Here is a 23,333-nt window from a genome sequence, read left to right as displayed (position 1 = left end):
GAGAGAGAGTGTGTGTACATCCACCTTGCCTGATTTTTAAAAATGTCTACAATTTTTTTGTCACGGTGCCACAATTAATATTAGTTTCAAAATTTCAGGCATAACTGTGAACACAAATAGTAGCATTTGAATTATCCACTACCCCATTATGAGGACATGTCCTTTAGTTAGTTGTATACATTCTACAGTTTATGTCTACAAATTATTGTGTACTTCATGAATTGTGAGTGCACAGGTGTACCCACAAAAATGTACTAAAATGCATCACCCACGGGTCAGTATAAATTTACAATAATCTTTTGTTGTGGAATAATTTCAGGTGAAAAAGGCAGTCCTGGAATCAGAGGGATCTCAGGATTTCCAGGCAAAGATGGACTCCCAGGAACTCAGAAGGGTGAAGCTGGTGATAGTGGACAGACTGGGTTTCCAGGGCTGTCAGGCTCCCCAGGATCGGCGGGTTTAGGAGGAATTAGTGGTTTTCAAGGGCAGCCAGGTGACCAGGTAAGCTAAGAGGAATAGTGCAAGATCATGGATATATAGTACTGAACTGCATTTTTATACTTCTTGAGAGCTCAGAATCCAAGAAACTGATTGTGGTACACAAGCCATACGAGCATGCGTATAGAGCTCATACGCTAGATTACACCTAAACCTCTGATTGACAGAAGCTGGGACTGGATGACATGAGATGGATCCCTCAATAAATTGGCCTGTCCTATTCATTTCCTCTGAAGAATCTGGGACTGGCCAGTATAGGAAGATAGGATACTGAGCTAGATGGACCATTGGTGTGACCCAATATGGCTGTTCTTATGATCTTATTCAGAAGACAGCATTGGCCTAGCATGTAAGGTCAACAAATGTAAAATTTATTTGTTGCTTTTATTTTCACTTATTTTATACTGGGGGTGGATGAGGTCCTTTGTCACCTCCATAGTGCATAGAGTTGTTTGGTTCCACTCTCTGTAGTTGGGAACCGTCATCAGATTTCACTGACTAACAAGAAAGGTGCATGAGCAGTCTGTCCTCCAATATTATTCCCAAGGACACATGAGTGGAGTCACCTACTCTACCCGTAATGAGATAACAACTGAATGAGGCTGAAGCTTACAGAGCCACTTCCAAGAGCATCCTGCTTTTGCACAACAGGGAGCAGCCTGCTTGTTTGCATGCATAGTCCAGGAGCATCCCTTGGTCTTTGCCACCCACAGAGGCAGCTTACAGTGAACAGAACCCTGGAAAATACTATCTCCAAAGGAAAAATGTACAAATATGCATGATATAGATGAAATTAGAGGCAAATTTTTCACTATCTTGCATCCCATGCAATGAGTCAATGGGATTGCACAAATGTAAATCTGGGTTGGAGTTAAGCCGTTATATTTATTTAACCTTTGTTTTCAGTGTTGAGTCTGTGTTTTACCAAATTATTTCTGAGGGACAGTGTAAGCTTTCTATTGCTGACTACAACTCCGTGTTTACGATGAAAAATTAGATTATCTTTTTTTTTTATTAGAGAGTCAACACTAATTTCTTGGGGGTCAGCAAAAGAGGAAATAACATGTTTTTTATTCATTTGTGTTCTTGTGTAATATACATTACTGAAGTACTATTTTTGAATTAAACTGGAGTTGCATTAATTGGATCACCTAGAGGGAATTTAAAATATTTGAATCAAATTCTAGCCTTAGTGATAGATACACAGATCTAACTCAAGACAATTGACGTTTCCTGCATATATCAAAGGTCAGCATGTAGTCATTATTTGACACAGACTAGTGGATTACTCCACAGAAAATCATGCAGTGAAAACACAATAATATTGACATTTAGTATCAGTCTGTTCATCAGTGCAACAAAGTCGTATGGTTTTACAGATTGTGCCTGTTATGTATATTATATTTTAAACAAATCATGTTTTTTTAATAATGTATCAGGGTGAGCCAGGTTTACCGGGAATTCCTGGATGTCCAGGACATGATGGTACAAAAGGACTTAAAGGTAATGAGCTGAAACATACAAGCTATATGAAATAAACACTATTTTGTAAGGTTGCTGTATACTTTGATACATTCATTGCATCCTCTGGGACAGTGTTTCCCAAACTTGGGACACTGCTTGTGTAGGGAAAGCCCCTGGCGGGCCAGGCCAGTTAGTTTACCACTGGGAGGGCCGAGGGATGTACGGCTGCTGCTTCTAGCAGCTCCCATTGGCCTGGAGCAGCAAACCGCAGCCAGTGGGAGCCGCGACTGGCTGAATCTGCAGACACTGCAGGTAAACAAACTGGCCCGGCCCGCCAGGGGCTTTCCCTACACAAGTGGCATCCCAAGTTTGGGAAACAATGCTCTAGGAGAAAGAGACAGAGATAATTCACACATGAAAATCGTTAAGACACAAGACTGTTATGTCTAAATAAAAAGTTTTCATTTAACTATAGTAGGATATTTGGTGATTTATCACTTGAAAAAAAGGCTCTCAGTGATTTTGAAGATGACTGTGTCTTAGTTAAATTTCACAAGATCACAGCTTCATCCCAAAAATTAGTAAAACACCAATATATCTATAAAATAGCATGGGATCAAATGACAGGACACAATGGTTAGCTAGATGGCTTTTGTGATTAAACTTGTATTAGTTTTCAGATACAGTATGTGCGTGACCTAAGGAGAAAAGGGAACATCACCCATGAGTGGAAGAGAAGACAGAAGGAGAAAAAGTACTTGCATGAAAAGATAAACGTGAAACTATTTTGTAGACAACTAAGGGTCACATTTTCAAAGGTGGCCTCTAGATGTGTGCCTTGTTTTGGCAAAGTGTTGCCAACTCACAGTTTTACTGCAAGTCTCACAGCAACAGCATGGGTTTTTTTTTTTAAAGTGTCTCGTTATATTTGGATTTCTGCCTCCAGACTCATGCAATTTATCTTGAAGGGGACCCAGGGAAATGTGGCATGACAGAGTGGGAGAATGTGATGGGGAGGAGAATGAGGAGAAAGGGAGGGAAATATGTATGTGATAAATTTAAAGAATAGGTGGGGACAGTAGACTGCGGGGGAGCACTGAGAGGAGAATTAGAATGAGGACAGCTGCCTATCTAGAGAAGAGAAGAGAGAGAGAATGGCAGCTCTCCACACCCCTGGGGATAGACGAGGATGATCAGTAAACAAGGCAGCCTGATTTTTGCATGTGTATTTCTGGCTGAATTTTGAACATGAGATGATCTCACACCAGTTGAGATGGAGGATTCCCTAAAAAAGGTGACATCATCATAAAATAGCCAAAAAACAACACAATTTATAATTATTTTTAAATCTCATGCTTTTGGGTCATCTGTATTACGATTTTTTAACGTTTAGGACATCTGTAAATCTGATTTCTGTGCACAAATTTGGTAGATAGTTTACACACACACACAACCTTTGACACCAACAAGTTTTCATGTGTAAATTTTGACCTATTTTGAGGATGAGCTAAGACCACTTTGAAAATTTGATCTTGAATATTAAAGGCAGTTTATGAAGAGCAAGAAGTACCACCTGAATTGTTCTATTGTTTCAAACTTCTGTAGAATATGATTTTCTTCTTAAAGCTAGTTTGTACAAAAATAAGAGTAAAAGAATGTTAAGACCAGTGATTTATTTGGAAGAAAATACAGAGTAAGGGAAATTCCTTCTCCATATTATTTTTTCCATGACTCTAGCAATTCAGCATCTTCCTAGCCAGGGAATGTATTGTCACAAAAAATAAAAAAGAATGTATGAACAAATATTTGAGATAAAGAGAAATCCTTTGTCAGAAATGGGCTAAAAGGGGGTTAAAACACATGTAACTGATTTTTCTTTAAAAGAAGTTGGCTGAAGTGGCAATCAAGGCACTAAACAGGATCTGCTCTAGTCAGGGAAGATTGCTGTGACATAGAATCCCTGATAACACTTGAATTCAAGAGTCTTCTCTATGTGTTTCACAGCAGTCTCAGACAGAGAAGCTAGAAGCCAGCAGGAGTGAGTGAGAGGTGTTAGACTCTCTTTTTGTTGTTGCTATTCCTCAAACTCCTCCCACATCAAATTCATGGTTCCACAGCCCTTTCACCCCAGAATATTATACAGGTGTCTGTTACAAAGGGAGGAATTGAAATAGAGCGGAGAAGGCCAGGCACAGCATCTGTGTTGGCTCAGAAACCCAAAAATTGTTCTTAGGGAGCCTTTTCTGAGTAAACAGACTGAAACTGTGCTGATTTTCCTTGCTTTTTCAAAATTATTTCTGTAGGAACTGTCTGTACTTTATTATAATACTTGGTATTTATGTAGCAGTTTTCAAATCTGGGCAATTAATGAGATCTTTACTGAGTTTTTATTCAGGCAAATTCCCATGGAACTTAATGGGAGTCGTACTGCATGTCAACTGAGTTGATACCTGCAGATGTGGCTTTTGAGCAGACAGTCTGAGAATTAAATGATGTATTAGGGAAATGGGGATATAATATCTCCACCTATCTAGATTTTTACACTGCACCTGTCACAAGCTATAGAATGCCATAATATTCAGTAGCTAATGAAACTTGCCCCTCAAAAACTGTCCTTAAATATTCAAGACCATCATTATCTAATTAACTAGAAATAGACAAGGATATTGTACTCATGCTGTGTCTGCGTCCATTCTCATTTCTCTCCTAAAGCAGAAATGAACCACTTACTGCAGTCCAAAGCTTCCTGATTTTCAGGAAGTCATTTCAGTGTTTCTCATCTATGTATTTTTCTGTTAATTCCGTTATCATTTGCCAAATGTTTTATGATACACTACTTACCTTAGTCCACAGCTTTAAGACATTTGTGTGCATCTTGTTATACTAGAGATTTCACAAATAAATCACTTATGAAGGCTAAAACAAGCTTACAAAAGCAAGTGAAAGATTAAATCTTCAGTAGACTCTCAGTTATGATGATGATGGGGGTTGTACAGAATACCCAGGCTCCTGAAGTTTCCAAAAGGTTGATTGATACAGTTGTTTTTAGAATGCTGTTGGCATACTTAACAGTCTGTTACTGTGCATGTACAGGACCTGGCACAATGGGGCCCATTCCCAATTAGTGCTTTAGTGATAGAAGTATTAAAAATACATCTATATTGTCCATATTTAACATAAAAACTTAGCACAGTCACTTGCAAAGAAGCTTTCCCTTAATCCCACATTCTATTTCCTAGTATAAATTTATCAAGGACAATCCTCTAGTTTTTTGTGTTCTTTTGGTCCAATGTAATAAAATAGTAGAATTTGTTTTTTTGTTTAATTGAGAATTGGTTTTGTAATTTTAGCTATTAATATTTGTAAGTTACTTCAAAATTATTTATGTTTGGTTTTGCAGATGAAACAGACACTGATGTCTAATTAAAATGATTTGTATTTTTAACTTGAATAGGTAACAGAGGTGAATCAGGCAGTCAACATGGTCCGCCTGGTCAAAGAGGGCCTCCAGGAGATCATGGATCACCAGGTACATTTAGGTTATTAAGAAAAAAATTAGTGCTTAAATACTGCTTTCAGTATTTGCAGCTTAATACTAATGACTAACGTAAAACGATGGCTTTTGGGCCTTTGGAAGCCCAGGACCAAAAAGGCCGCACAATTTATAATATAGTCCACAAATGAACACAAGTGTTAGGGTCTGCTGCTGTCCAGATACATCACTGATGAGCACTCCGCTAGCCACCAGAAAGTTCTGTCTCTTGCTGTCTCTGGGAACAGACCCTCCTTCTTCAGCCACATTGAAGAGGAAGGAAAAAAGGAAAATCTGTCAACTTCTTCCCAATCACATTGAGAGTAAAAGGAAGATCAGTAATTCCATGGCCTATCGCTAATTTAAATAAATTCACAGTCCATACATCAGAGAGACCAGAGAAAACAGCATAATTAACACATCTGTGTGTCTGAAATGCTGAACTATTTGTGTAAAGCTTGGTCTTTATTCAGGAGTACGACATGAGGGAACATACTGAGCTTTGCATTTTTTAAACATACCACAGTGTGAGGCATGGATGCCTTTAAACCTGAAACTGTTATATTTATCTTTCTTTAAGGACCCTGTGGATTCTCAGGAGAGCAGGGTTTACCCGGTTTCCAAGGGGAACCTGGAAGACAAGGACCCAAGGGGATGCCTGGATCCCCAGGAGCAAAAGGCTTTCCAGGTAATGTCAAATTAAGAAGAAAAAAAAAAGGAAATGGATGAGAATTACTTCAAAATGGCCAAAAGGTAGGTAGTCTGCAGTGCAATTCAAAACCATGCAGCTGATGAAGGTGGCAACAGAGAGTAGGTTGGTATCAAAGGCAGCATGAAGGTTTGTATCAGAAACTATTGGAGCAAAGTAGCAGAGATTCTTCCAAGAGGGGCCATAAAGGAGCTTCAAGGAAAGCTGACAATGCTTTTGGATAGAATTTTAGGCCCCAGATGTCTGTCAATAACCATTGTGTACTGAATAGTATGGGAGAAATAACAGCTAAGGGGGCAGGAGTTAAAAGGTTTGCATATTAAAAATATTTTCCACCTTCAGGTGCCATATGTGATTCAGGATTGCCAGGAGTTCCAGGTGAACAAGGTAATATCGGGCCTTTAGGGGCTGCAGGGTTGCCAGGATTACCTGGTCCCCCAGGCAGGAAAGGTAAGTGCTATAAACAGGCAGCATTAGTCACACATTATAGTTCAAGTAATGGTGTCAGAAATTACTGGGAATTTTGTGCAATAACAAATGTAACTGAAAATAGAGAGGATTTTAAAAAGTCCTTAGCATTGGCCTAAGTCTGCTCCCATTGAAATCAATAGTAAAACTCCCCTTTGACTTCAGTAGTTAGAAGAGTTAGGCACGTTTGAAAATCCCACCCTTAAAGCATAAATGTTGGCCAAAGAAATCAGGCTACAATCTAAAGTAAATAAGGAGGCAGAGACATAAACCATAAATTCTGGTTCAACTGGTGTAACTGAGGGCAGAGTTTGACACAAGAACAGTAAAATTCTCTGAAGATAGATATTTCACTAACGCTTCAGTTACACTGTAATTTATTTTCTGGCCATGTAGTGCCACTGTTACTCTGCATACAGCAAACATGAATACCAATAGCAGAGCACACTGAAGTGGAAAACATTAATACTGAAAAAGGTGGCCAATTCAAATATAGGAAATCTCATATGATTGGTGCGTTTTATCAAAATGTGATAATAAAATAAGTACTGTTTGCAAGACAGATGATCTATTGGCAGATTACTTTTAAAAATACTTCCAATCAATGATAAATTACATCTTTCATGGCAATCACTGTGTTTAGATTGAAAAAACTGTGCATCTAAAAATCTCTTCCCCCTTAAAGGATACAATATAAATGTTATGTATGGTAGCTAATTAAAATGTAGCATATATTATATCAACATTATACTAAGATAAATTATATAATCAGAAATGAAGCTAGCTTGTTTCTTTTTACTGGGTGGTCATAATCTGGTTCCTAAACTGCTCCTGAGGTACCACATGCTGCCCCAGATTTGGGGCTCAAGTCAAAGCCACCCTTGAGTCCATAATAAATTTTCCCAAAGGGGATCAATTTTTGTAAAGAAAACATTCAGTTTTTCAGTTTCAGTCTACGGCAAACCTGGACAGTTCAAAACTGAAAACCGAGGTTTACATGCAAGCTTTTTCTGATTATCTGTGGGAAGGTTGGCGGTGCTCATATAATACAATAACAAATTCCTTGTTGCTGTGTAATCTGTAGGAAAACAGTTTATTGTGTTGCACACAACAGTATACCTATTAGCTACAGCACTGGGAGTCATGCTGCAATGACAAGGATTTCCAAATTGCCCTCCATTTGAAAAGGTATTTACACACCTGATAGTGAAAACTTGTTAGTTGCAGAAGTGTCCTGTTCTTCATGAGGAGCAGGGATTTTATTAGTTTTATGCAGCTAACTTCACTCATTCATTTTATGGAAATCATTTTAGGCCCTACAAAGGAAACACAAGAAATCAACAGGTGCACAGGGACTGAAAAATAAATAGCTCAGATAAAAATGGAAATTCAGTAGGGATCAAGCCACCCAATAAAGATTAGCTCCAGTGTGGATTAATTCTACCAATATGTTTGAAAAGAAGGATTATAAATTTTAAAACGTATCCAATTACAAGGATTTAATGGAATTGGTATGACAATGTACTATGGAGCATGGCTTTTAAATAATATTAATAGTTCCATGTTTAATAATGAAGAAGTATTTGTGATCGTCATTAGAAATGAAATGGTTAATCAGTTGTTCATTATTAAGGACTGAGCCTTGTTAGCTTAATTGCTTTTCATTTACATTAAAGATCTCATGCAAGACCAATTTTCAGATTTAGGGATTGAAGTTACAGGCATTCATCAAAACAAAACAAAAGCAACAATTGCTTTATTACAGAGAGAGAGTCTCACTAATTAAGGGCCCAATCCTGCAGTCTGTACTCATGAGTAGTCTTTATTTAAGCAAATAGTCCCATTAATTTCAGAAGGATTGCGTGAGTAAAGACTGCAGGATGGGGCCCTAAAATTTAGGAATCATGGTTCATATATAGGTCAGCCAATTCAGCTGTAGCTGGAAGTATGGGACTGTAACAGTCCAAAATGTAGACTTACCAGTGTTAATGTTATAATGAAGTGTTGACAAATGTGTTAGAAATTTCCTGGAAAACAAAGTAAACCAATATCAATAATGACTGAAAAAACAAAGCATCAAAAATGTTTTAAACAAAATGGGTTTCCAAAAATTTTAGCGTTTGTGAACTCGTACATAAGCCTTTCACAAGGAACTCCCTTGAAGTATAGATGAGGCTGTAGTAAACAGGATTGGAAAGGTGAACAAGTGTCATGAACAGTTACTGTACAGTAATTAATTAAGGGCAGAAAGAATATTACAGGTGGGGCTGGCACCACCATGTAGTATTGACATTTCTGACATTTCCAATTATAACTTTACTAAACTTTAACTGTTTCAGCTGAAATTTTCCATGCCAGCTGTCTGCCTCAGGTTGAACTGTTCTGAAAAGTTTAAACCAAGATTGTTCAGCCTTTTGAGGACAAGGCTGTGAAAAGATACATTATGCCCATGTTACATTCTGACAACCTTTACTTTGAAAATTCTTAGAGCCCCCATAGTTTGGAGCAGGGACTTGAAATTCAGCAGGGGCAAGGCCTTTGTGTCAGGGATATGCCTTTGTTTGTCTCCATGAAAATCTGCCCAAATTTGGCCAAGTTATAAACCTTTGAGAAATCAGTTTGGGTATGCTCAATAGAGACTTACATTTTAGCAGCTAAATTCCAAAGATTCTATCCAAAATGGGAATGCTCCTGCCTGGGGATGAAGGTTTTTCCTTCAGTTGTAGTTCTTGGCTGGGCAAAGAGTCTGGGACAAGAAGACCTAAGCAGAGAAAACTGTGACTGTCTAGGGGAGAAGAATGGGATTGTGAGGAGAAGCCTGGGTAGGGAAAAGACTCGGAGAATGGCAGGTTGGAGGGGATGGGGCAGAAGGGAGTCATGCTTATGGGTGGAAGAGGGTGTGTCCACCAGCACCCACTCCCCTTCAGAGCATAGAATGACATTAAAGATTCCTGAATCTCAGTAATTCCTCTGCTGTCAGCCAATATCTGTGAAACCCACTTAGAAAGTGTCCCTTCTCTCTCCAGTGTTGGTGCATATGTAGGATAACAACTACTGTCAGTTACTCCATTAGCTCCAGTGGTTAGACATCAGTGCAGTGGATCTAAAGCTTTGGATGAGACATGTTGGTTCCAATATGATGTCACATGATAGAATTTCGGGGGGGGGTTGAGTTTCCTTTTTTAAAAACCTAGGAAATTACATACCAAACAAACTAAACAAACACCCAGTATGTTAAAAAGAACATTATTAAGGTTGCGAAGTCAAGCACTCAAATTTTACAGGACACTAAACATACTACCATTCTACTAGAAAAGACTCCTAAAGCAAAACTGTTTGACTCCATATAACCTCGGGAGGGGACAAGTAGGCTATCACTATGACTGAAGCATACTTCAGAAATTTTTTTCATAGCAAGCTCTGTACCCCCCTGTAGTGAGCATGAACTTCCACCCCATCTTAAAATGAAGTACTTTCCCTTGCAGATATTTATTGTTTGAAATTTAGACGGTAAGGCACAATCAAGAAAGTTCTTAATTTCAGCTACTAAAACAAAACTTAAAGGTTATATTAAAGCCAGCTAAGTAATTAGCTTGTGTTACTATGAAAGTTATATGCCATTTGATTCAGCAAGCAGCTTTGCTAAGCAAAAATTTAGACATAAATGCCAAGAAGGTGTGATTTGTAGTTAATTTAAATGATTGTAATTTCTATCCTGAAATGATGAGTTTTGTCGATAAGTTTTAAAATCTATAAATAAAACTTCAACAAAAATTATTATTTTACTCTCCAATAAAAAGGGGAAAGAAATTAGAGTATTTCTACTCTGAAGAGAGACTGTACAAATGGCATCATAGTATTATCTCTTTGTTGTGTTTCAATTATCTTATCAAATGCCCTCAGTTTACAAATAAAAGATGTTCTTTCTACCTGCCTATCCTGAAACTCAGCCTGATCTTTCCACCTAGTGCATCACCACGAACAATGAGTCTGCATACTAATTTAAGTCCTCAATTACACATGTTCAACCCCATTGTCTTTAAAGGATTTGCAAAGGGGCAGCTTGTAATGTTACTAATTTGTAATGTTACTAATTTGTTACCAATAAGGATGTTAGTAAGGTTTGAATTTATTCAGTAATTAAAGAGATCTCAGGATAAATCAGCTGGATTTGAGTTATTAAAATAATTAGACAGAACATAACAGAAAGAGATGTAGATCCCTACAATCTGTGAGAATCTCTTCCTGCATTTGTAGACAAGACAGTTAGCTTGTACTATTTGTCTGGTTCTGAAGTTAGCTTACAGCATGGTACTATTATAGTAGAGGGGCCTATAGTTTCATTTTCACTTATTTCCTGTTTTTCACAGACATATATTACTTTTATCCCCAAAATTTCCAGTATATTAACATCTGTTGTTTATCTCTGTAAATCCTCCTAAGCTAAGTGGCTCTTACAGTAATTAGTACATCTAAAATAATATTTATTGTTTAACAATTCTTGCAAAGATTGTCAAATCTTTTAGTGGTAATTCTTAGGCAAGCTATTTTTCCCTTCTTAATAAGACTCCCACAACACTTTGAGAGTTTAACTCATAAATAAGCGATAGGCCTTACAAAAGTCTGGCCCAAAAGTCAACAGTAAATAATCCTGCACAAAATACGACAGAATCAACAGCTCATTCTGTTTTAGCTGTGTTGGTTCTCCAGGGTTAACAGGAATAAAAAGCAGTAAAATCTCATTTTTATCAAGTTGGTAGATGATGGTTATCAATGCACATGGAGCAGATGCAATGCATAAAGAAGTGCCATATTTCTAGTCACTTTTCAAATTAAAATCACACTAAAGATTAAAGGTAAATGTTCTGATTTCTAATATATGAAAAGAAATTACCTCTGCTACTTTCATATTTCCTTCACTATCCAGCAATCTAGAAATGATGCTCCTTTTTCAAAACAGGCTTCAGCTGTTAATGATGTAGTTCATTCTTCAGTTGTCAAAACACTTCCAGCAAACACTGTACTGAACCAGAAATGTATTGTCAAGTTTTATATATTTACTTTTGTTAAATGAACATTTTCAAGTTTTTTGGGTCATGCTTCTAATAATGTTTACAATACTTGTAAGGTTTATCAGGGTTGCCTGGATTAGATGGTTTGAATGGACTGGAAGGTCAAAAGGGCTCACCAGGAGTTCCAGGTAAAGAATGAAAATGTACAGAATTTCTTTTAAATGAAAATGAATATGAAATGATCCATGATATTTTGATATTTATCCTGTCATTAAGGATAAGACTAAACTTTAAAACAGTGCTGATAGTTAATGGTTTAGAAAGAGACACCAGCAATCATTTGTGGGGAAAGATTTAAAATCCTCCATCGTCTAATAGTCTTGCTGGAATCGTTTGAGAATATGTTCAGTGCAGATGATTCAAAGTGAAGCCAAGTCTCAAACTTTTATATGTACAAGATAAACAATAGCAAATAGATTAAAAGGAGACTCATGGGGGAAAATCTTGGCCTCAGTGAAGTCAGTGGGAGTTTTGCCACTGACTTCAGTGGAGCCAGGATTTCACCCATGGTGATCTATTTGAAGCTTTCAAAACACCCTACTGACCATTGTTAAAATCAATGCTAAGTGCCAGTCTAAGAGATCATAAGACATAAAATGAAAATTAAGAAATTGAAAGCAAAGAATTTCAAATTAAGGACAAAGACTATGCCTTGAATCAAGGAGCTTAATACCTTCAAAAGGATGAATGAGGGCCAGATTCAACAAAACTCCACCCAGCTTACATATGAGAACCAGACAACTAGAGATAGACTAATCACAAAAAGAACATCATCATCTGCAGCTGGTATATCTATTCTGTACATCTGTATTTGCATTCACTGTAGACTTCATGCATTGTAATTGTTTCCCTCTGGAGGTCAAAGTGAAATAGGGTCTCCAGGATACACAGGAGCACCTGGACCAAAAGGAGACAAGGGGGAACCTGGACTCCCAGGAGTTTCTCTTCCAGGACCTCCTGGAGACATGGGTTTGCCAGGACACCCAGGTAAGAAACATTTTCTCCACAACAGTGAACTGCAAAGCTGAAATGAAAACTGAACTAGTTCCCTGCACTTGGTTAGCAGGCCCATGGAGCACATATATCTGGGATCTCTTCTTTAAGAAAATTATTTTTCTCATCCAAGAAGTATGCTAGCATTTCCTGACTTGCTACAGATATCCCAGAATGCATCATTCTGCTACATCACTAAAACCATGGGTTGCATGAGACTTGTGGAATCAGTGATGTCAAGGAATGATACATTCTGGGACCTCTTTAGCGCTAGTGGATATTATGGAAAGGAATTAGAATTTTTTTAAAAAATAATTATATTTTCTGAGCCAAATGCCTCCCACAGTCTATTTAGCAGGGAAATGCAGCACACAACTGCATGTTCTGCATGACCTTGCACCTCAACTCCCTTAAATTAATATTTTATTTTTGTTAACCTAAGTATAAAGTACTGAAAACTCAAACATTTAGCATATGATCTGCTCCCTCAGGTAGAACAGGAGGTCCTGGGCCTGCGGGACCTGTGGGAAGATCTCCTGAAACTGCAGCTTCTGGTCCTCCAGGTGATCAGGGGCCACCTGGCTCACATGGCATCAGAGGTACAAGAAAATCAAACATGATCAATTAACCAAAACAGTAAAAACTGTGTTCTAATCATATATATATGCATGTGACATGGGAAGAGGCAAAGAGGGTAATAAATATATGGCTGTTCCATGAATACATGGAGAGAGGCTCAGCGCAGCACAGTGGATAGTGACTCAGGAGATCTGCACTCTAGTCCCATTTCTGGCCTGCTGGGTGACCTTGGGCAAGTTATGCCACCCCCCCGGTGCCTCAGCTTCCTGTAAAATGGGTATAACAATACTTATCTCCTTTTTAAAGTGCTTTTGATCCATAGATCTGAAAGCACTTCACAGAGGAGATAAATATTATGATCCCCATTTTACTGGAGATAGGTATTATCATGATAATTATGTAGTGAGGTATAAAGATTTTATCAGGATGCATTATGTAGGCTTCCATACAAGTTCCAATGAAACCTTTAAACCACACCATCATGTACTCTGTATAGGCCACATATGTTACAGGGAACAAAAACTATTTTGCAAGCATATTAGAGTGTGTTTAAAATTTTATTGGGACTACTTTTGTATTCCTCAACAGATGCATGTAAACACATTCACTGTGAATGCAACTCTAGAGGGCTAAAAAGACCTCTAAAATATCCTAAAACAGCTTTTCCATTCATAAGTGTCATGATTTTGAGATCCAGCATCTCAGACCCATCCAGGGTCAGAAACAAGAGTTGCATTTTCTGTTGGAAAATTGGGAGTCTCTTCCCCCCCACCACCCTATTTTAACACTCCTCTTTCTAGCTCTGTAGGATCACAGGATATCACACCTTAAAACTGTTACCGGTCTAGAACTGACTACCTCCTGTCCTTTGGTAGGTGTAATTTTGGGAGGTGCTACCCCCGTGATAATATTGAAGACCATGTGATAAACTGGAACCATTGTGTACTTCTGTCCAATTGCACTCCTTCTGCTTATAAATCTCTGCCGGGATTACTTCCAGCCTTGTACAACTCAGAACACTTCTGACAATAGACACTTTTTAAAGCATGGGTCATTCTTTCCCCCTAATGATGGAATTTTCCCATTAAAACGGCACCAGCAGGAGGTGAAGGATAGGTAATATTTGGTTTGGGGCAATTTTCCTACAAGTTTTAAGTTCCAGTATCTTACAACCCAGCCAAGCTAGAAAGATGAACTTTTATCTTTGCAAAAAGGTTAATTCACTGCTCTCCAATAGGCTGCAGAGCACTTGCTTGTAGTCCTGGAAAGTGATATTAGGCCTTAAAATGATGCCACTCATGTATAGAAAAGCCATTTACAAAAAGAACAGAGCTAAAATAGCTTTTCTGTCCCTAGAAGTGGGGAGGAAGAGGGAAGAGAAGAGGGAAGTGGGAGCTGCATGTTTATGCATATAACCTCTGTAGATGAGGGCTGTTTTCATGCAAAGCTTAGACCGTAGTCAGTTCAAGAACCAGTTCAAGTGAAGTCAGCAGAGTTTGTACATTCCACAAGCTCAGTTACATTGGCTGAAGGAGTTAAACACCTTAGTCATAGTAGCTCTGCATCACCAAACACCTGGGAGTTGAGGAGGGGAGGGCAGCCAGCAGCACAAAACCAACATGGACACCAATGCAGATAGCATTCACCTGGCCTCTTACTGATTGTGGAGGACCCCAGTGGTTTGGGAGGGTCTATCCCATGGAGACTTCCTCCCCTGTATTATCTTGAAGTAGGACTTAGGACAACATTTTCTAACACATCTCGGTCACTTAGGATCCTACTTCCCATTGAAATTCGGTGGAACTTAAGCACCTCTGAAAAGATTACCCTTTTTTGAGTGCATTATTAATATCCATTGTTTTGTTTTAGGCCTGCCTGGCAATCCTGGCCCCCCAGGAAAGACTATCTTTGTGAAAGGCGATCTGGGGGAATTTGGTGTTCCAGGTGCACCCGGTATTCCTGGCCAGCCAGGGCAGCAAGGAGCCAAAGGCTTTCCAGGAAATCGAGGAGGAGGAGGCCTGAAAGGTATGTTTTCAAGTGTATGGTTTTGTTTGAGTGAATACCTGACTTCAGGCAGATTTTTCTGAGTATCTGCTTTATGGTAACTTCTCATTTTTGAGAAATTACCTACTCAGTCTTCACATTTTTAAACAGTAAGAATTGTGGGCCAGATCATACACCATAGACCCATGTGCTCTTGGGGATCTGCTTCCAACAAAGTGAAAGGGAAGGGTCAGACTCCTCCGGTCACTGTCCTGTTGTGGATCTCCACATGGGGACAGGTGCTGGGGCAGGAACAGGAGGGTCTGGGAAGGAGCCAAGTGAACACACAGTTTGTTCCCCAACAAACTGTGGGGATTCCACTGGAAATCTAATGAAATCTGATTGATTGATGTTTCCTGTGGGACTCCCACCCCCACTCCTCTAAAGGAGGTTTTGGGGTCTTCCACAGGTGGGGCAAACCCCGGCAGCTGACACCAGTACAGTGGTGGACAACCTGCAGCCCATCAGGGTAATCTGATTGTGGGCTGCAAAACATTTTGCAGACGTTGACCATTCTCGGCCAAGGGGAGCTTCGGGAAGTGGCAGGCTACAAGGACATGCTGGCCACTACTTCCCGCAGCTCCCATTGACCGGGAACAGTGAACTGCAGCCACTGGGAGCTGCAGCAGGCCGTGCCTGCGGATGGACAACGTCAGCAAAATGTCTCGCGGCCCACAATCAGATTATCCTGATGGGCTGCATGCATCCCATGTGCTGCAGGTTGCCCACCATTGCTCCAGCAGAATCATAGTGCCAGGGAGCTGTAAAAGCTGCAGGGTGCCATGGAACCAATGCAGAAGCACATTGTGACATTGCACTCTATATGACTTTATGAAAATATGCTAACAAGTTTGAATATAATGTAACTGGAATATGCTTCATGCAAAAGGTCTCTTATAAGGTATCATTACAAAGCTTATAATCTACTGAGTATGATCATCCTATTTGTGTAAATGTACCACTCTTGTATCTGAAACTTGAAATATAACTCTGAGGACCTATTGTAAATGCAAAGTGTGGGCCATTAATGGTGGTTTGGAATCTTGATGGCTCCCATTAACCGGGAAAATTGACTGTAGATGGCTTTGTTTTACCTGTAAGCCTTCCTGTATACGTGTGTGCCGGCAAGTGGGTAATGAAGTGTTACAGTGACATGTGATCATGTCACCTGAACTGGAATCCATCTTTAACCTAGTGCTTTTCCATTGAGAAGGAGGGGGTGGGAACCCAGAGAGGGACAAAGCATTCACACCTTATGCAAGAGATATATAAATGGGTGGAACATAATGAAGTGGAGCAGCCATCATGAAGAATCTCTTGACTACCACCTGAGGTGGAACAACGGCTGTACCAGGGGAAAGAACTGTGCCTGGACTAGGAAGGTGTCCAGTCTGTGAATGCAGCAAAAAATCCTGTGGCACCTTATAGACTAACAGATCCAGAAACCCGGAAATCCTGGACACCCCATCATCTCGGGCATTGGCAGTCTCACTGAAGGACTGTCTGGATATATGGACTCTCTACTCAGACCCTATGCCACCAGCACTCCCAGCTATCTCCGTGACACCACTGATTTCCTGAGGAAACTACAATGCATTGGTCACCTCCCAGAAAACACCATCCTAGCCACCATGGATGTAGAGGCTCTCTACACAAACATCCCACACACAGATGGAATACAAGCCGTCAGGAACACTATCCCTGATGATGCCACAACACAACTGGCTGCTGAGCTCTGTGCCTTTATACTTACACACAACTATTTCAAATTTGATGACAATATATATCTCCAGATCAGTGGCACTGCTATGGGCACCCGCATGGCTCCACAATATGCCAATATCTTTATGGCCGACCTGGAACAACGCTTCCTCAGCTCTCGTCCACTCACGCCCCTTCTCTACCTACGCTACATTGATGACATCTTCATCATCTGGACCCATGGGAAGGAGACTCTGGAAAAATTCCACCACGATTTCAACAGCTTCCACCCCACCATCAACCTCAGCCTGGACCAATCTACACGGGAGGTCCACTTTCTAGACACCACGGTACAAATAAGTGATGGTCACATTAATACCACCCTATATCGAAAACCTACCGACCGCTATGCCTACCTTCATGCCTCCAGCTTCCATCCCGGACACATCACACGATCCATTGTCTACAACCAAGCACTGAGGTACAACCGCATCTGCTCTAACCCCTCAGACAGAGACCAACACCTACAAAATCTCCACCAAGCATTCTCAAAACTACAATACCCGCATGAGGAAATAAGGAAACAGATCAACAGAGCCAGACGTGTACCCAGAAGCCTCCTACTGGAAGACAAACCCAAGAAAGAAACCAATAGGACTCCACTGGCCATCACATACAGCCCCCAGCTAAAACCCCTCCAACGCATCATCAAGGATCTACAATCGATCCTGGACAATGATCCCATACTTTCACAGGCCTTGGGTGGCAGGCCAGTCCTTGCCCACAGACAACCTGCCAACCTGAAACATATTCTCACCAGTAACTGCACACCGCACCATAATAACTCTAGCTCAGGAACCAATCCATGCAACAAACCTCGATGCCAACTCTGCCCACATATCTACACCAGCAACACCATCACAGGACCTAACCAGATCAGCCACACCATCACCGGTTCATTCACCTGCACATCCACCAATGTAATATACGCCATCATATGCCAGCAATGCCCCTCTGCTATGTACATTGGCCAAACTGGACAGTCTCTACGGAAAAGGATAAATGGACACAAATCAGACATTAGGAATGGCAATATACAAAAACCTGTAGGAGAGCACTTCAACCTCCCTGGCCACACTATAGCAGACCTTAAGGTGGCCATCCTGCAGCAAAAAAACTTCAGGTCCAGACTTCAAAGAGAAACTGCTGAGCTTCAGTTCATCTGCAAATTGGACACCATCAGCTCAGGATTGAACAAAGACTGTGAATGGCTTGCCAACTACAGAACCAGTTTCTCCTCTCTTGGTTTTCACACCTCAACTGCTAGAACAGGGCCTCATCCTCCCTGATTGAACTGACCTCGTTATCTCTAGCTTGCTTTCTAGCATATATATACCTGCCCCTGGAAATTTCCACTACATGCATCTGAGGAAGTGGGTATTCACCCACGAAAGCTCATGCTCCAAAACGTCTGTTAGTCTATAAGGTGCCACAGGATTCTTTGCTGCTTTTACAGATCCAGACTAATATGGCTACCCCTCTGATACTTGACAGTCTGTGAATGAAACTTATTGAAACATTTCTGAGGATGAGACTTTATCTGTACTCAGTGTATTACTGTATTAGACTTAGATTTGCATGTTTTATATTATTTTACTTGGTAATTCACTTTGTTCTGTCTGTCACTACTTGTAACCACTTAAATCCTACTTTCTGTATTTAATAAAATCACTTTTTACTTATTAATTAACCCAGAGTATGTATTAATACCTGGTGGGGCAGGGGGCGAACAGTTGTGCATCTCTCTCTCTATCAGTGTTATAGAGGGCAAACAATTTATGAGTAAAATGGATTTATTTGGGGTTTTGACCACATTGGGAGTTGGATATCTGAGTGTTAAAAACAGGAACACTTCTGTAAGTTGCTTTCAGTCAAGCCTACAGCTGTTAGGGGATATGTTTCAGACCTGGGTCTGGGTTTGCAGCAGGCTAGCGGGTCTGGCTTAAACCAGGCAGGGCACTGAAGTCCTAAGCTGCCAGGGCAGGAAAGCAGTACTGCTCCAGTAGAATCATAGTGCCAGGGAGCTGTAAAAGCTGCAGGGTGCCATGGAACCAATGCAAAGGCACATATCTTCACTATGGAAGGCTCTGTGCCTCCAAGCAGGTTCATAAGTGTTGGGGTATGTCTACAGTACTCGCCGGATCAGCGGGTAGTGATCAATCTATTGGGGATCGATTTATTGTGTCTAGTGTAGACATGATAAAATCGATCCCTGATCGCTCTGTCATCGACTCCAGAACTCCACCACACACGAGAGGTGGAAGTGGAGTCGATGGGGGAGCGGCAGTGGTCGACTCGCCGCCGTCCTCACGGCCAGGTAAATCGGCCTAAGATATACGGACTTCAGCTACACTATTCACGTAGCTGAAGTTGCATATCTTAGGTCAATTCCCCCCCAGTGTAGACCGAGCCTTGCAGGGCTTGCTGCTTCTATTGGACAGGAGCAATACATAGAGCTAGCTCTCCCCATGCAGGAGTCGTCACAGGAAACTCCTTGAGGGGTTTTCCTGTGGGAGAGCAAAATCTGGCCCCCAGCTATTTTGCACAGAACAGTAACTAGTCAGGAACCTGATGCCTGACCTCACTGCTGTTGTGTTCTGTGCTTTTAGCATCACAGGGAGTCACCAGATTTAACTGCTCAGTGTAAGTACCAGTGACAAAAACTCACCTCTCACTTTTTTTTTTGTTTTTTTAGGTCCAATGGGAAACCCTGGCCCCCAGGGTCCTCTTGGCCCTTTTGGGCCATCTGGGGATCGAGGTTTTCAAGGACAACCTGGCCCTCGAGGTCCCAAAGGTACTTTTGAACAACACATGTTTCTTTGCCATGCAGCAGTGTGTGTGCCAGCCACTCAGCCTTGATAAGCTTTGATCTTAATAGCTGTACAGAATACTTTTATATAGTGTTCACTTGCATGAAAAGGGTTTATAGCAACCTGACAAAATCCTAGCTGTCCACTCACTTAGGATGAGGAAATATCATTGAGTAAGTTAGATATAATTCTTCTTATTATTATTTATTATTATTATTGTAATCAGTCTTCACTGATGAAGTATGTGCCTAGTCTAGTAAATTTTCCTGAGTTGTGCAAGGCTGGTTTAAAATAGTAGTTGTAGCCTTCAGTTACATAGAACATTTCTGAATCACTGAAACAATTTAATAAATGATCATTTTCTTCTGATACTTGCAATAGTTTGCAAGACTAGAGAGCATGAGCATGTCAGGCGAGGGCTCTTGCAAAGATGTACCAAATGTAAACAGATGCTATTTGCTGTAAAAGAGGCAAAGTTCATGCTGCGTATTTCATCACTCACTTTTCCTTTCCTACATTATCTTTCTCAAGTAACATTCATTAAGCACAATATCTTAATATCCAGAATACTACATACCACAGTATCAAGAATTCCAGTACACAGTAAGAAGTCTTACCTTTGCCTGTTGCATCAAAATAAGAAGCTCTGGGGAGAATTAATATATTCTAAATCGATAAGGGAGTTTCTCAAGATTAGAAAATGTAATATATATTTTATTTACCAATTAAAAATTCTTAGCGATAAAGAACAGATGTTTTGTAATTATGCAAATCTGAAAAGTAGTTTAGAATATAGTCATTTCATCTAATCATATGTGATGCTTTCTTTGCTGAGTGCTGTACCAATTTCTACCCCTGTGGGAATAAGGGATGAATACAAAGTATTGTGGGCCAAATCCTTAGGTCCTTACTTAGTTTTTAACTCAGCTGTTATTTCATACCCCAAGTAAGTAAGAGTTTGATTCAATACAGACTAAGTATATAGTAAAAGCTGAGACCCAGATCACCTTCTATTACAGGAGGCGGCCAGAAGGGCAGGAGAAAACAGATTCCAATCACAGAATTCCCTGCAAATCATTTATTGTTTAGGTTTATGAAGAGGGGATGAACTGATACAGGGGATCTGTGAGAGAGGGCAGCCTGAGGCCAACTCTTGCCTATGTTACACCAATCCTGCCCTTCTGGCTTTTCGGTAACAGCTGTGGGGAGCCACAAGGAACTATTTTATCTCCCTGATATAGCTATATGGAACGCAGAGGTCAGTCCACCAAAGAAGGGCCCTAGAGGCATGTTCTGTCCCTGCTCCTACTTCAATCATATATGCAGCACCTTTTTGTACAAAACTACAATGGAGGGGCATCTCTGGGGTATGTAAACACATGACAGAGGTGGTATCTCTGCTTACATATAGTCATGGGGAATTCCTCACATAGAAAGGCCTCTCCCCATGTCGTTCCCAGTGAAAGGACTTAGCCCTGAGCAAGGACTTTGGGATTTGGCACTGTATGAACTGGTAATCTAGAAGAGTTTGCACATCACACAAAGCACCTCACCGTTCAACAGTACCATGTATTACAAAATCACATTGATTTTGGATTCCTTTTTGTTCTTGTGAAAACTATTTGCAGGCAGCATTCTAAGACATGTACTTTATATTTTGCCATTATTATTTATATCAGCATGAATAATGTCAGGTTCATACAAACTATTTCAGTTCTCATTCCATCCCTTGTTCTCATTTACATGCCTGAAACTTGTTTCAATCCTGCCTGGCAATGGCTGCCATGGTCTGCTTTCTATTTGATGAATCCTTCAGGTTGCAGAGGTAAGCTGGAGAATGCCTTATTAACCAAATATTTGTTCTGCATGTCTGGGTTTCTTTCTGTACATTCCACACTCCCTGGATAGTAGTGCCATAGCTGGCAGCTAAGAACGACAGATATCATTATAACAGGCTGATTATAATCGATTTTAACATAGCTTGGTTGTGTTTACAGGCAGAGTGATCTTGTACTATGCCGAGGAGCCCCACAATAAAGTGTCAAATATGTGTGCATAGAATTCTGTATGCAAGTATATAAAATACAAGTGTTTTCTCTTAAGTGATCTGTCACATCTATTGTATTTCATTTTATCTGCTGTCACAGCAGACTCTTTCTAAATGAAGCCAACTAACCAAGACCCCAATCCTGCTATCAGATCACTAGAAGCAGACATTGACCCCCCTCCCCGACTTTGAACTAATCCAATAAGTCTTCTAGACCAGTGTTTCCCAAACTTGGGATGCCACTTGTGTAGGGAAGGCCCTTGGCGGGCTGGGCCGGTTTGTTTACCTGCCCCATCCACAGGTTTGGCCGATCGCTGCTCCCACTGGCCACGGTTCACTGCTCCAGATCAATGGGAGCTGCTGGAAGCGGCAGCCAGTACATCCCTCAGCCCGTGCCGCTTCCAGCAGCTCCCATTGGCCCGGAGCAGCAAACTGTAGCCACTGGGAGCCGCAATTGGCCAGACCTGTGGACGGGGTAGGTAAAGAAACTGGCCCAGCCCACCAAGGGCTTTCCCTATACAAGCGGCGTCCCAAGTTTGGGAAACACTGGTCTAGAAAATGTACTTATTACAGAATGCAAATGGTGAACAATACTAAGCAACAAACAATACATTATCTGTAGCCATTCGCTCGTGGCTTTCATTTAAAGTGAGTGAGTAATGTGGGATAGAACCCCTACTCCTTTACGCCCAGGCTGTATGTGGAGACATTCTCAGCTGCCTTCAGAGCATAGACAAGGCAGTATATACTTTAACATGTGTTCAATGGAGTTAAAGGCTATGTTCCACCCAGGCTTCAACTCAGCCAGTTTAGCACATATTAAGGGCGGTGGTCCCTTGTCTACACTAGATTTTTAAAATGTATTAGCTAGCACATGCTAACAATAGACCTTTAAATCCTAGGCTAAACATGGTCTGAAAGGAGAGTTAACCCCTATGTATCTCATGGATTAAAGGTTTGGGAACCCAGCCCCAGAAATGCAGTATAATATCAAAAGCAATTAAAAGGGGAATGTTGATCTCCCAGAGATTTTTGTTCCAATTTGTGTTATTTTAATTTTATTGCATAATTCCAGGTGACCCTGGTGAACCGGGAGAAACAGAACACTCCCCATGTCCCAAGACGCCGGGTCCTCGTGGAGTAATAGGACAAAGAGGAGCTGAAGGGTCTGTAGGATTTCCAGGGTCAATAGGTTACCCTGGACCCCCAGGTAAGGCCTGTGATTTAAACACTTGGTAATTTAAGACAAACAGAACATTTAAGGCTCTGAGAAGTGTATTCTCTGCTCTCTTCATGCAAAGCTGTGTGGAGCGTACAGGGGTAGGAAGAGGAGGAAGGGGTGTTTAATATTTTGCCC

The 23,333-nt window shown here is 40.6% G+C and overlaps 2 protein-coding genes across 6 annotated transcripts in view; one reads left to right on the top strand and one right to left on the bottom strand.

Annotated features, from left to right (window-relative positions):
- The window catches only part of COL4A4 (collagen type IV alpha 4 chain), a 131,732-nt gene that overhangs the window by 94,866 nt on the left and 13,533 nt on the right, over positions 1 to 23,333 (top strand). The window contains exons 32-42 of one of the 3 annotated variants that reach the window (XM_050963987.1): positions 320 to 501; positions 1,938 to 2,001; positions 5,417 to 5,491; positions 6,075 to 6,182; positions 6,546 to 6,653; positions 11,800 to 11,871; positions 12,602 to 12,730; positions 13,228 to 13,335; positions 15,185 to 15,340; positions 19,815 to 19,914; positions 23,044 to 23,186. In XM_050963987.1, coding sequence (XP_050819944.1) covers positions 320 to 501; positions 1,938 to 2,001; positions 5,417 to 5,491; positions 6,075 to 6,182; positions 6,546 to 6,653; positions 11,800 to 11,871; positions 12,602 to 12,730; positions 13,228 to 13,335; positions 15,185 to 15,340; positions 19,815 to 19,914; positions 23,044 to 23,186 — 1,245 coding nt within the window. Of the gene's footprint in view, positions 1 to 319; positions 502 to 1,937; positions 2,002 to 5,416; positions 5,492 to 6,074; positions 6,183 to 6,545; positions 6,654 to 11,799; positions 11,872 to 12,601; positions 12,731 to 13,227; positions 13,336 to 15,184; positions 15,341 to 19,814; positions 20,082 to 23,043; positions 23,187 to 23,333 lie in introns of those variants that run through there. The other 2 variants (XM_050963986.1, XM_050963985.1) reach the window with 2 other exon arrangements.
- Positions 7,746 to 23,333, bottom strand: part of RHBDD1 (rhomboid domain containing 1) — a 140,512-nt gene continuing 124,924 nt past the window's right edge. For 2 of the 3 annotated variants that reach the window (XR_007775785.1, XR_007775786.1), the window contains 3 exons: positions 20,547 to 20,575; positions 8,652 to 8,698; positions 7,746 to 7,987 (listed from right to left, as the gene is read on the bottom strand). The gene's annotated coding sequence lies outside the window, so the exon portion shown is untranslated. Of the gene's footprint in view, positions 7,988 to 8,651; positions 8,699 to 11,565; positions 11,695 to 20,546; positions 20,576 to 23,333 lie in introns of all 3 variants that reach the window. The other variant, XR_007775784.1, reaches the window with a different exon arrangement.

Source organism: Gopherus flavomarginatus, chromosome 8 (genome assembly GCF_025201925.1).
Source record: "Gopherus flavomarginatus isolate rGopFla2 chromosome 8, rGopFla2.mat.asm, whole genome shotgun sequence".
Classification (NCBI taxonomy): Eukaryota; Metazoa; Chordata; order Testudines; family Testudinidae; genus Gopherus; species Gopherus flavomarginatus.
This window is presented reverse-complemented; position numbering and strand designations above follow the sequence as displayed.